The following is a 12,996-nucleotide window of genomic DNA, read 5'->3' on the forward strand; positions in this document are numbered from 1 at the left end:
AGCTTTGGGGTTGACTCTACAAGATTGAAATCAATAAATTCATGAATGATTGGAGGAGAAAAAAAAAAGAAAAAGCTGTCCTACTTTGTTAGATTTCCAGTTACAAAGCAGGGGTTATAGTAACGGATTGACATCCAACCATTCATTATCTATAACCATTAGCTTATCCTTTGGAGGCTCCTGGGGGGCTGGAGCTGATCTTAGCTGATAAGGGGAGAGATGAGTGTCACCAGTTACAGTTACTTTATAGGTTTTATTTACTGTTATTTGAGGATTACTTGTTCTCTGTTAATTTGTCTGTCTGATACAGAAGCATGATGCTATGTGAGTTAGTTTTCTTTAATACACTTGATTGAAAATACATCATGAGTGACGTTGAACATTTGTTTTTGACCTTGGAGAGTCCGCTTATTATCTTTTTCCAGAGCTCTCAACTGCAATTCACATTTTTTTCTCAGTGGATGACTCCCTACTCTTAAATTGAAATGCTGTTGAAAGCTCCGTGAGGCTCAGGAAAAACTTTTAACTGTTACGTTAAGGTGTTTTGTTCTGCGAAAACTCTTAGTTGATTCACAGTGGTGCTCAAGATAGTTTGCGGGCTGATTTGATCGGCTCGAGGAGAATCTGGGAAGTTTTGTGGAGAGCAGGAGGCGTTTTTAGGACTGCGAGAGCTCTGGAGTCGTCTTTGTGTTGCTCTTGCCTGCTGAATACCAATTACTTCTTGCTCGCTCTTACTTTGAAGGCCCTTTGGTGGAGTGTGTGTCTGCGACCGCTCAACATTGTCAGTATACAAGGTCAGATTTCTATCTTTTTAGCCAACTTCAGCTGCGGACGCCTGTGTGTGTGCAAACCGTGGTGTTGCATATAGCGCTGAGGAGTCTGGGCCTGTGTTTCTGATGTACTCTCCTGGTGCTCGGCTGAACTGAGGAGGCAGGGTGACCTTGGTGCGTTGCAGAGGCTGCCAGCGTGATTATGGTAATTCCCAACCCCCCCATCCCACCCCACAGTCAACTCTTCCGAGGTGACACCGAGCTCACTTCCTCTACAACCACCCCCTGCAGCCGGGCTGATAACAACACCAAGGATGATGAATATTTCTACTGTAGTGCAGCCTAATTGAAGGTTGCCCATTTGTGTGGAGCGAGCCCACCATGTTTATGGGTGTCCATTTGCATCTGCTGTGTGAAGCCAATCCAGGACAATAATATTTGTCAGGCACTCTGTCGAAATAAAAGAGGAGGCTTGTTCTCTGCTCAGTTCATATTGCGTTTACGTCGGTGGCTGCTTTCAAGGTCCCCCTCCGAAGAAGCCCATCACCCTCGCTCTACCCATCACTGTAGCTTTATAACCTTGAGCACAGGAAGCGATTTCATGCTCTTTTTCATTGAGGAATTTCAGTAATTTCCATCCAAGGTCAGCTATTGTGCTGAAAAGCAGTCGTGAGTGATAACCGCTTTGGTCGTGACAAGAATTTTTTATTTTATTTTATTTTTTTTTACAGCTCTTCTTACAGCATAAACAACTTCAGGAGCATTAGCCGTATTTGGACGTGCGCTCACTAATCTCTAAATTTCGTCTCTTTGCCTCTTCAGTTATGGCCATGCTCATATGCCCACACACACGCACACACTCTCTCCCAGATCAGATATGATTATGCCTTTCCACCAACGGTTGGTGCTGTGCTGAGCGGTCTCCTCTCAGCAGCTCTGAGGATATGACTTGTGGAGAATATTGATTTTTCTTGATGCCCCCTGGGCTCTGGGGGAGCATAAATATTACCATATTTTTCCCCATGTGGCAAATTTGAACAGGGCAGAAAACTGTAAGAATAAACAAAATCAATCTCTAAGGAAAGCAAGGGCAAGGTGTGTTTCCACTGGCCATGTTGGCACGCAGTGAAAATGATGAATTCAGTCCAGGCCAGAGCTTGGCATTGTTGGTGCTGGTGCTTTTATTTTATTTTATTTTTTTATTTGTTGACAAGAAAGATCCTGATTTATGCTTTCTTTTGACTACAGATGCATGTCTCCCTCATTGAAGTTGTTAGTATAATGACCTGATTTGCCTGCGGTGCAGAAGCGCAGGTCAGTGGTGTTTTGTCGCTTTTAGGATGCTGACAGTTTGGATGCTCCTCCGCAGCTAGACGCTGCAGATAAGTAAAACTTTGCAGACTCACATCGTCTTAGGGGTTTCTTCCCTCCCACCAATGCTCCACCAGGGCACGGAAAGATGGATGAAGATGTTAGATCAGATGAGGACTGATTGCGAGTCATCCTGCTTCACTTTAAGGAAAGCATCAGCCACGGAGATGGTATTTCCCTTATCTCTTTTTCTCATCTCCTTCCCAGGTGGAAAATATCTTTAATAGAGCTCCCCCAGTCTGACAGAACTATTATCGTTGAAATGAGGCTTTGAAACGGACGCCACTCTATTAAATGACATTTGAAGCTATGAGCTTTTCAAATAGACTGTGAAGTAGACAAAAGACCATGAGACAGATGTTCTGCCTCCACCTGAGTCATCCTGACATTCACTTATTTTCACTTCGACCACCTGCAAAACTGTGTCTGCTCATTTACCAAAGCCAAAGGAACTTACCTTCCAAAATTGAATGATGCATGAAGCAAGAACGTTGCTGCAGAATTCATTTTCAACTATTTTTAAAATCACATTGTTGAATTCATGTATTTAACAAAAATACAAAACATTTGCTGTTTCTGTTTTGTCGTTGGTGAAGATTTCCTGCTTTTGTCTCTTTGTCTATATTAACGTGGATTGAACATCTTTGGGTTTCAGACTGTTGGTCAGACAAAATTAATTGTCTAGTTGTGATGGCCGTGCCATTATACATCTAATATTGGCTTATTGCTGATATATTGATAAATGTGTAGATGTCAGCCAGAAAGTAACAGGAAATGTTTGAGGTAGGTTTGTGCAAGTTTCTTTAGCAAAAAAAGTCTGATCAAAAAGGTTCGTTTATATTATGTGTTCATTACAAAAATGACAGACAGCTGTCAAATATCAGTATCTGCCTCAAAAATCCAGCATTGATCAGGCTACACTGGGCATTTTTCGCTATTTTTGACATGTAATGGAACAAATTAATTATTAATTAATTCACCATTGATCAAATAATGATTATTTGCACACCTACATAGAGCAACATAACTATGATGTTGTCTATACATTTCACAGATGTGAACCATCATAATTGTAGTGTCAAGCATGTTGGTGGCAGTTATGAACTTTGTGTATCCACCTGTAGTTTGTTTCATTGACATCTAATATTGGCGTCAGACTCAGGTGGTACAACGTAACTCCTTCACTGTGTCTGAAACTGTGTCTCTGTGTTTGCTGTCATTTACATCTGACAGCTAGCAAGTTCTTCACCCGAGGAGACCTGGCTGAACAAAATGAACTCCAAACCACAGCGTGGACCGATGTTCATATTTTTATGTTTCTGTATTCTTAGCTTGAGTGAGAAAATAATGAAAGCAAAAGGTACAGACAGCTCCCTCTTGATCAGCTAACTTAACAGAAACCACAACCTTAGTTGTTCTCTTGTAATTTAGCAGCAAAATATTTAAAAAGACAAACACACGAGGAGAAAAAAAACCCTGTAGTTCTGATTGCATGATTGCACTCCGAGCGCGTCTTCTGTATCGGCGTTCCTCATGCGCTCACTCTTACACGCTTTCCATCAGTCTCTCTCTCTCCTTATTTGTGCTTAGTAAATAAATCTGATCAGGCATTTCCCCAGTTTATTAGCCAACAGAGGCAGCCCTGTGACTACAGGAGTGCTGACTACAGCACATCTCTGTGCAGGGCCACAAGATTTAATGCATACAGGATAGATCTGTCTGAGGCAACCGTGCACAAATAGAGCAACCCAGCCCTAAAAGGCAACAATCCCGCAGTATGAGCACCGATACTGTCTATGAGTTTTTTATTGAAATGTTTTACCTTTTTATGAAAATTGACAATTCTTACATGTCTCATAATGAAGCATGACTACATAAATTTGCGTGGTCTGAGTGCGGCATAGGTTATACCAACAGACTGAATAAATGAATAAAAGCACAATGCTGGGTTGCCAGATTTGCTTGTACCCAATACTGACTAAATCACTTGAATAAATAAACACACACTGTCCTTTAATTGTCCTCTCCTGAGTAATTTATTAGCTGACCAACCAAGAAACGCAGCCCAAGCATATTAATGTTCTCAGACATCCGTTAGGTTCCCAGAAAACACCTTCTGGTAGACATCTTTACAAATTAAGAGTTAGATGATGTGTTTTTCTTCCCTGGTTTCATCTGTGCTTAAAATGCTCCAATCAATATTTTCATATCAGCAAAGGTCAGATGACTGTGTAATGTGAAGGGGGTTGCTGACAGTAATAAACCCACAGAGAAGTATCTCCTGACTCTGCAGGTCCCCTCAGCTCTCCGGAGCTTTGCAGCATCTTTCATGTCATTGTTTTGGTTTTCCAACCTGCAACCTGACTGTTTTTGGTTCAGTTTCACTGCTCTCAGCAGCGTCGTTTACCTGTCCAGCGCCAAACAACAGACAGAGTTTGCAGTTCACTGGTGAACATAGGGAAGCATTTAGCAGCTAAAGCGTGAGATTTTTCCCTTGAGAACCGATGAAAACCAAACAGAGCTAAAAAGAGAGTGAATATTTGATTTACATGCGCCTGAAGCCCATCTCCAAGTGAATGATAATGTTTTTCTGTGTCTGCTAGATGTGTAAATCGTCAGCTAGACTTTATAAGTTGAGTGAATGTCACTGTTTTGTTATGCTGCCCACAAAAAAATCAATACATGCAGGTTTAACTTTCGAAAACCTCAACAAACTTCTGGCTATGTATAACTCGTTTTTACACAAAGCAGTGAGTACATATTCCATATCCGAAGACTGAATATAACAAACATGTACCAAAGAATATGTGCATTATACATAAATGCTGAATTTTGGATAGAAAACATGGGCTAAACTGACCTATTATATTCCCCCTTATATCCTATCCTGTGAGTTTAAATATTTTTAAACATCTATTCACTAACATTTGATCATGAAAAACCTGCATCAGCCACATATACACAGCATATAGTCAGTCAGTAATCAGAGTCGACAGCTACCCACTCATACAAACTCTAGAAAGCAGACAGTGAAAAGCGTCTGGTTTGAAAATGTTTGTGCAGAGGCATATTTTCCAGAGATTAGAGGATTTTTTTTTTTTATTGCAACATTTACTGTGCTCTGGTGCAGCCTCCACTGGAGTGGCTACAGAGAGGCACAGCCTCAGGCACTGTCAAACCCTGGCCTTCGATCAGCTTACCATCCCTTGTTTGCACCTTATCCCGGGGAGACTGAAAAATACAAAGTTGACCCATAGCTTAAGGGCAGCCTAGAGTAACACTGTGTAGCACCGGTGTAGCAAGTATGGTTTGACAGAGGCTCAGATGCACTGGGGATTACTGCGGTAGATGGAGTATAGTCCTGAGTGTGTAGTTGACTTTTACTCTATACAAAGTACATCATTTTTACTGTCTACACTGCAGTGCACTTGTGGATGTTGCAAGCTCACAAAAAGATTTGAGGATATTGATGATGACTTCAGGACGGCAACAATAAATAATCTGTCCGTGAGATGGAATGTGTCAGGTTGGCGCTGAAATAATCGTACACCTCACGTCTCAGCTCCTGCTGACTGCGAGAATCCTAAATCTTAAATCCCCCTAAGCAGGAGAGCCCACATGACAGGCCTGTTTAATATTCATACTGTATTTGGGAGCCTCTCGCCAAAGCAGAGCGAGCAGGAGGAGAGAGCAGTTTGTTTCCTCCCCGTGGAGCTCGACTCTTCCTCTGAGCCGCAGGTCTCAGGTTGTCTTCTCCTCTTCACCCACAGCTGGTGGTGCCACATCCCTGACAAGTGACTCCTGCCAAGAGGTGGTCCTCATACATCACTGCTCTTAAAGCAGCTCCAATCAACATGTTTATATTAACACTGGCTCAAATTACTGTGTGTAACGTGAAGGGGGTCGCTGGCAGTGGTGAACCCAGAGGTTCCCCCTCGAGTCTGCAGTCCTCCTCTGCCGTAAGGAGCTGCAACTTCACTTCACTCCCACTGCTCTCATGGCTCACATTCAGGTGTTTTCAGCGACAAAGCTCTAAAAACTCACTCCAAGAAGGGAGCCAAACAAATACAGCTGCAGTTAGCAACCAGCTGCTGAAGATAGTGGAGCATTTAGCAGCTAAAGAGCCAGATATTTCCCTCAGGAGTTGGCGGAGAGAAAAACAGAGCTAAAAAGAGAGTGAATATTGGACTGAGATTCACCAAGAGGGCCAGAAACGCAGCCCCAGTTGAATGCTAATGTTGTTTCTTGTTTGCTGGATGTGGAAATGGGCAAAAAGGCAGAAGGAAAAAATGTTCAGTCATATCACTCCTTCAGCAAAGTTGATAAAATCATATCACTTAATTCTATGCAGTGTTTAAAAGCAGTAAAAGACAAAATTTAACCGAAATCACAATATTACCAAATCTAAAACTCCAGTTGATATCTCTCATGTCATTCTATCAATATTTCATTAATATATCTCCCAGCTCCTCTGCACTGAAGCCGCAAATGAGCTGCAAAAAACATGTGAAGCTCCGGAAAAGACTAAAAGAGAAAGTCAGATGTTGATGCTGCTGAAGTTGCTCCACTTCAATTTTTCCTTTACTTTGAAGAGATCAGAGACCACATACTGTATGCGCCACTGTGTAATTGCAATTTCGTGGAACTACTAAAAATGGGGCACCGTGAATCTCCTCAAATCTTTGGCTGAAGCGCCAACCTTCATATGCCCCATAAATCCACGTAAAATAGCCCATAGGTGTCGGCGCGAGGACAGATGATTGAGTCAGGAACGCACTCTGATTACCATCTGTCATTCCATGATCGTCACTGGCACCACGGGCTGACAAGGCGTTCTTTAAGACGATGTTTACTCTGTGCAGTCCCACACACACACACACACACACACACACACACACACACACACAGAATGTGAATGTTACAGCATGCATTATAGATCTGAGATCACAACTCCAGCAAACCCCAACTGTGATTAAAAAGAGGCTGTTTTGTTTTATCAGCCCTCTCCGCTTCCCTTATCAGCTCATTTGCATAATTAACAGTGTCTAACGCTGTCCTCGCCAGCAACTGCCACTGTGATTTCTCCCGCTTGGAATTCTGTCCTACTTCATAGTCACTGCAACCCTTAGTGCAGCGGCAGGTGCACTGCACCGCATTCAGGATGAAATCTCCATACACCTTTAAACACTCTGACACAGTTAAAAGCAGCCGCTGACTACTGCATGCTGCCTTTGTTTGGCATAATTCTGTTGTTAACAGGCCAAACATCACACTGAGAGATTCCCTGCACTACGATGGAAGCGAGTCCATGCAAATTCAAACACAACGCACAGCTCTTCTCCTGTACACCGTGCTTCATTCACCAAAGGTTTTCACAAATCTTGCCCTCTCCAGGGTGGCAGTCATGTCACCTATAGATCAACATATATATATAAAAAAAAAACTATGTACTGTAACACAGTACTTTCATCCTTTAAAAAATGCTATTTGCAAAAAACAAAGTGTACAATATTTCAAACATCTTTTCAAAATGTTCTTAAGCAATTACAGTCTTTCATTTTAACCCCTCCAAGGGCAAATTGGTTCACTGTCAACTTTTTAATACAAAGCAACGAGCTTCATTTTTCAAACTAATATTTCAAAACACAATATTCTCAATCTCTTAATATTTATAAATACCCGTGTTAGTCAGCTGCAGATTTACCTTGAAATGGAGGTGTTTCTCAGTGTTTATTCACTCTTTTTACCCACTCAGTTTGTTAAGATGAAAGATGGGTCGAACACTTGAACTCATCAACAGTCGATATCCGCTTCCGTTGCCAGTCCCTGAACCTCATAGGGCAAAAGCGTCACTGACTTACCATTTTGCACCGACATTCAGTATTCCCGCTCATAGAAATCCACGGCAGACGTTCTCCACCAACAGAAAAGACGAGAGGTCTGAAACGGCCTTCCTCATACAGATGGTATGAATGGTAGATGTCTGCGTAATGCACATGTTTTATAGATTCTGAGCTCTAACAGAAAACACACAAAAAGCTGTTGGATCTCAAAAAACAAGAAGGATGGGTTTTTTGTCACTTTTGCCAACTGCCACAGTGCAGCCTGAGTAGCCGCTCATGCAAGCTTAATTTATTCAGTAGACCATTTTATACTAACAGGAAATGAGTGCAGTCAAAGTGATGTCAATCAAACTGTGACTTTGAAGTGCTACTGCCAAGAAACCCCCACAGTCGTCTGAATGTTTTCCTAACATTTAATACTTATTTTTTGTTTTCCAGGATCTTTCTGACAGATTGACGGTTAAAGACCCTTTTCACGGCTATCGTCCACCCACGCAGGTGTTTTCACTTTACCTGATTAGACCCCTAGTCGAGACTGCGTGGGCGAGCACAGACTGCGCTTGACTGACAGCTCCCTCAGTCTCTCCTTATGGTTTGGCTGCACCTGTCAGGGCAGGACAGCTCACAGCGTTCTTATTCTAATCATTCTATAGAGTTTGGTGACATTGCGTAATTTAAAACTCAGCTCCACCCAACTTCTGATTAGGCAGAGTAATTGAAAACACCTGTGTGCAGGGCCTGTAGGCACTCACACTGGAGAAAGTGTGACTTCGTCAGATAACTGTTGAAAGTGGAAACTGTTCATTCATGACAGCATCAGGACAGGAGTATATATGAAGCAGGGATGTGGTTATAAGCATGCGATGACATCATGATGTTCATGCCTTCATCGCTGTCACGACCACCACTGTACTTTTCATGTTCTAACTTTTTAAACAGCACATTTGGCTTCTGTCCATATCTACATATCCCAGATTACATTCGGCTCATGAATATAACCCGAAACATCTTCAGAGCACACAAATTGGAAATTATCCTCTCCAGCAGGGTCCGCCTGTGTTCTCCTGGCCTCACTTTGATCAGAGATCATTCTGAGATGGACCTCTTTTAATTGAAGGAAAATCCAATTAGGAAATATTCCTTTTTCCAGTTCTTTACCATTTTAATATAATTACTCCGCTGCAAGTTTAGCAGACTGCTTACATGCAGGAAAAGCCGAAGCAATACTGTGCACAACACAGAGCACGTGTGTTAGTGTGTGTGTCTGAGTGTGTGTGCTGTCGATGTAAAATGAAAGGGCATGTGAAGGTCAGCTGATGTAGCACAGTCCCTGTGAACAAAGGGGGATTTTTACTCAGAGATATTTAAAAAATGCTCTGAGGAAGGTGACTGTGCTGCTGTGTGATGAGTAATCTGACTCTCCCTTTGTTTTTGTCCCTCTGCTCTAAAATGCTGTCTTTTGCTCTCTCTCTCTGCCTAACAACACACACACACACACACACACACACACACACACACACTCGCTCACACTCGCTCACACTCTTCTCCTTCCCTGCAATGCGTGCTCTCCCTCTAAAACGTCTACACTCCTAATCTCTCTCTCTGTGTGTGTGTGTGTGTGTGTGTGTGTGTGTGTGTGTGTGTGTGTGTGTCTCTCTGCAGGCTCGCTGACAGTGTCCATCACCGACATGCGCGCTCCAGTGGTGGGGGGCTCCGGGGGGGTCTACGCTCTGTGCTCAGCGCATCTGGCCAACGTCGTCATGGTAACTGCCACCATCATCATCATCATCATCACCATTGCCTCCATTGTTACGTCTGAAAGCGGTTTTCAATAGAGACCAAATGTCAGGGCCGTCCACATGGCGTGAGACCGAACCACCGCGCGCTCCCACCAGTGCACCACCAGTGTTAGTTGGAGGTTTTCCCTGCTACAGTAGGAGCACAGCGATACCGTAATTACTTTTTATTGCCCAGCGGTTTTTGGAAAAGCGTCATTGAATATTCCCTGTGACCTCTTCGGAGGAGCTGTAGCTGAATGTTGTTGATGAGTAGCGTACCCCAAAGGCTTCCTGCAGCATCTCATGTACCTTTTTTCTCGTCATTTGTGTCAATGAATCTGACATAAACTGCTGTTTCAGACACCTGCATTAATTATTAAGACTGTGTTTATTTGTGTCCACTGAAAAAAAAGCAGTGAATTCCCTTGATGCTTCTTGAGAGCTTTTTTTCCCCCCAGTATTTATTTGTGCGGCGGTCTCTTGGTTTGCATGCGAGATGCCTTCAACATTCTCTTCAACTCTCGAGGCGGTGTTGCATCTGACGAATCACTAATGTCGCTGTTCACTGTGGGCAGTGGAGATGCCAGCAGGGATAGAAATCAAAGTGCACTGACGGGCCCAAAGCAAAGCCTCTGTAACTGTAACTGTGTGCTCGTAGCAGCTAACAGACAGTTTATTTGGTCTGTTACGCTCGATGCCTGTTTGTTGTTGGGAAATCCTTCAAGGCATGTCTTAGTTCTGCTCCAATGGGTTTTTTTCCTACTTTGTGGTTTTGAAGGAAATCTCGAAACCTTGTCCAGTCTTGACCCACTAAATTCCTGGCCATCTGCCATCAAGCATCATCATCCGTTTCGCTCAACAGACATTTTAAGGTTCAGTGAAGTTTCGAGCACGGCTGTGGACGTGACTCCCTAGAAGTCGAGCAGCTGTCAGAATAACAGTCAGAATACATCTTGAGCCATGTAGCACACAAATTCAACTTTTGACACTCAAACCTCAAATCTGCTTTTCTTAAAATTCTTCATATTTTTAAAGAAAAAACAGTGGGCGCTCTTTCTTTGAGTCTCTGAATGATCCTCCGCGCCTGACACGCACGTCAGATTCCTTCAGCAATTCTCCATTTCACTGTCAGCAGTGTGATAAACAAGATCTGTAGCAGACAGAATGGATTGGCTGTCCTTTGCTTAAAGATTGTGAGAGTTGAGCCTCCCCTCAGAGAGCAGCAACACCACGTCACGCCCGCCTGAGACCTCCTCCTCTGCGCTTGACCTCCATCCTCCACGGCATTAATCATTTATTTGCAGAAATATCGTGACATTACCAGCACCGCTGCTCTAACTTAAAGTCACGGCAAGTTTTATTTATACTTGCCCCCCTTGTGTTTAGTTTTGCATGGCACTCACCATTTCTTTTTCTGCTGTGAGAAAAGAGGAGAAAACGCTGGCCCTGGATCAGTCACATTCCCACCGATTTTTCATCCCGGAGAGTAAATGTGTCAGTCTAAGTCAGGATGCCATTGTTATTTTCCCCCGGAGAATCAAAAGGGCTATTTATTGGCCCATTCCCCCCTTCTGTTAAATTATCTCAGCTCTAATTAATAGAGTGCCACTGGGTTGGAACCAGTGAGTGAAGAGCAGCCAGGTGTATAATGGCGCCTGTGTGTGGTGTAAGCGCTGCCTCCTCTCTCATAAGGATATAGATTGTCTCTCTTTCTGGTCCAAATACGTCCAGAGGATGGAAACTGCGGCGTTTCTTCCCAGGCCGTTAACATGCCTGTCGTGGTTGTTGGTGTCGTGCTTGTTTGTGCTGACGAGACACTTTGGCTCTGTGTTGCAGAACTGGGCCGGGATGCGCTGTCCATACAAGCTGCTCCGCATGATACTGGCGCTGGTTTGCAGTAAGTTGTCCAGATTTACTCTCAAAGCCCTGCACTTTTGTCCCCACTGTTGCTGTTTATGTTGAATTTATGGGTAAATCATTACAGAGGGATTGCTTACAACCTCATCATTTTCAGCATGTTTAATGTCCGCACACCTGCTCACAGTTCAACACGGTGTTTATCATTAGAGTCAGGGGTTTAAAAACCTCTTCAAGCTGAGCAACAGACTCGCCACTCAAGCCATGTTTGCGAACCGCTCAGAGCGAGAGGCTCCGTGATTGGACATGTTGCTTTGTTTTCGAAGCTTTTGAGTCATACTACTTGTCCTTTTTCTCCACACGAGAGCCGATACACTGCGACTTTCATTAGTGAGCAATATGTTCCCTCCATCTGTCCCGAGCCTGCCGCCCCCAAACTGAGCGAGCAGCGAGTCTCTGCTGGGATGCGATATTTCCTCCTCTGTGTTTTACAAACAGGCGGTACAGCATTTCAAAATAAAATGTGACACGTTGTTTGTGTGAGATACTGTGAAGACTGAATTAACATTCGCTCTGGTTTTATGGAGTATTTATTCAGCTTCGAAAGAGCAGCAACAAACGACAGCAAATAAAATTCGCAAGCAATTTTTAGAATAAAGATCCATTTAAATCCTCCTGTGACCTTTCTTTGCCAGCAGAAGAAGACTTTGATAAAACACTTTATACAATACACTTTATAGCTCATCTTTAGGCATTGGCATAAAGTCAACTGTAGTCGAAGGCCCTGTTCTTTATTCGTGGAAAAGTGAGTAAAACAAAAGACTCCGTTCTTACAAGGATTGTGAAAAATGTTCAGATTTTAAATGAGAACTTGTGAGTTATTGGGAAAGCCAAATAAAGTCAACCAGTGGAAGCAGAAAGCATGGCATGCATATTAATATAATGGGGACACTCGAATGTATAAAGGTATTTAAATCTCAAATACACAATGTCTGTAAGCAGACAACAAATAGAAATCTTACTCGGAGCAGTAGGTGTGTAATTGACACTATAACAACAACTATATGTACTTACATAGTAACTGTGCACACCATTAATGTTGTGGAGCACTTTGTAGAACACAGGCACCACGAATAGCAATGCACCTCCGAAGCTCGTTTCTTGTCTGTTTATTCCGTCCAAAGACTGAAGTGATGAAAAGGCAGTGTTTCCGGTGGAGACTTCAGGAAGTTACTGGTCCCAGCCAAGAAATGGTCCAGCTTATAGACTGCTGTAAAACATAAAAAATGTTGCAGTTACAGTTCAATTTTTTGTACAAATTAAGCAAACAAGATACAATGTGTTAATTCGTGAGTTTTAGCGGTGCTGGTTGGCAGA

The 12,996-nt window shown here is 43.0% G+C and overlaps 1 protein-coding gene across 2 annotated transcripts in view; it reads left to right on the plus strand.

Annotated features, from left to right (window-relative positions):
* Positions 1 to 12,996, plus strand: part of rhbdl1 (rhomboid, veinlet-like 1 (Drosophila)) — a 36,768-nt gene that overhangs the window by 23,233 nt on the left and 539 nt on the right. For both annotated transcript variants that reach the window (XM_041962050.1, XM_041962051.1), the window contains 2 exons: positions 9,647 to 9,747; positions 11,599 to 11,659. In XM_041962050.1, coding sequence (XP_041817984.1) covers positions 9,647 to 9,747; positions 11,599 to 11,659 — 162 coding nt within the window. The remainder of the gene's footprint in view (positions 1 to 9,646; positions 9,748 to 11,598; positions 11,660 to 12,996) is intronic.

This window comes from Chelmon rostratus, chromosome 21, assembly GCF_017976325.1.
Source record: "Chelmon rostratus isolate fCheRos1 chromosome 21, fCheRos1.pri, whole genome shotgun sequence".
NCBI classification, from domain to species: Eukaryota; Metazoa; Chordata; class Actinopteri; order Chaetodontiformes; family Chaetodontidae; genus Chelmon; species Chelmon rostratus.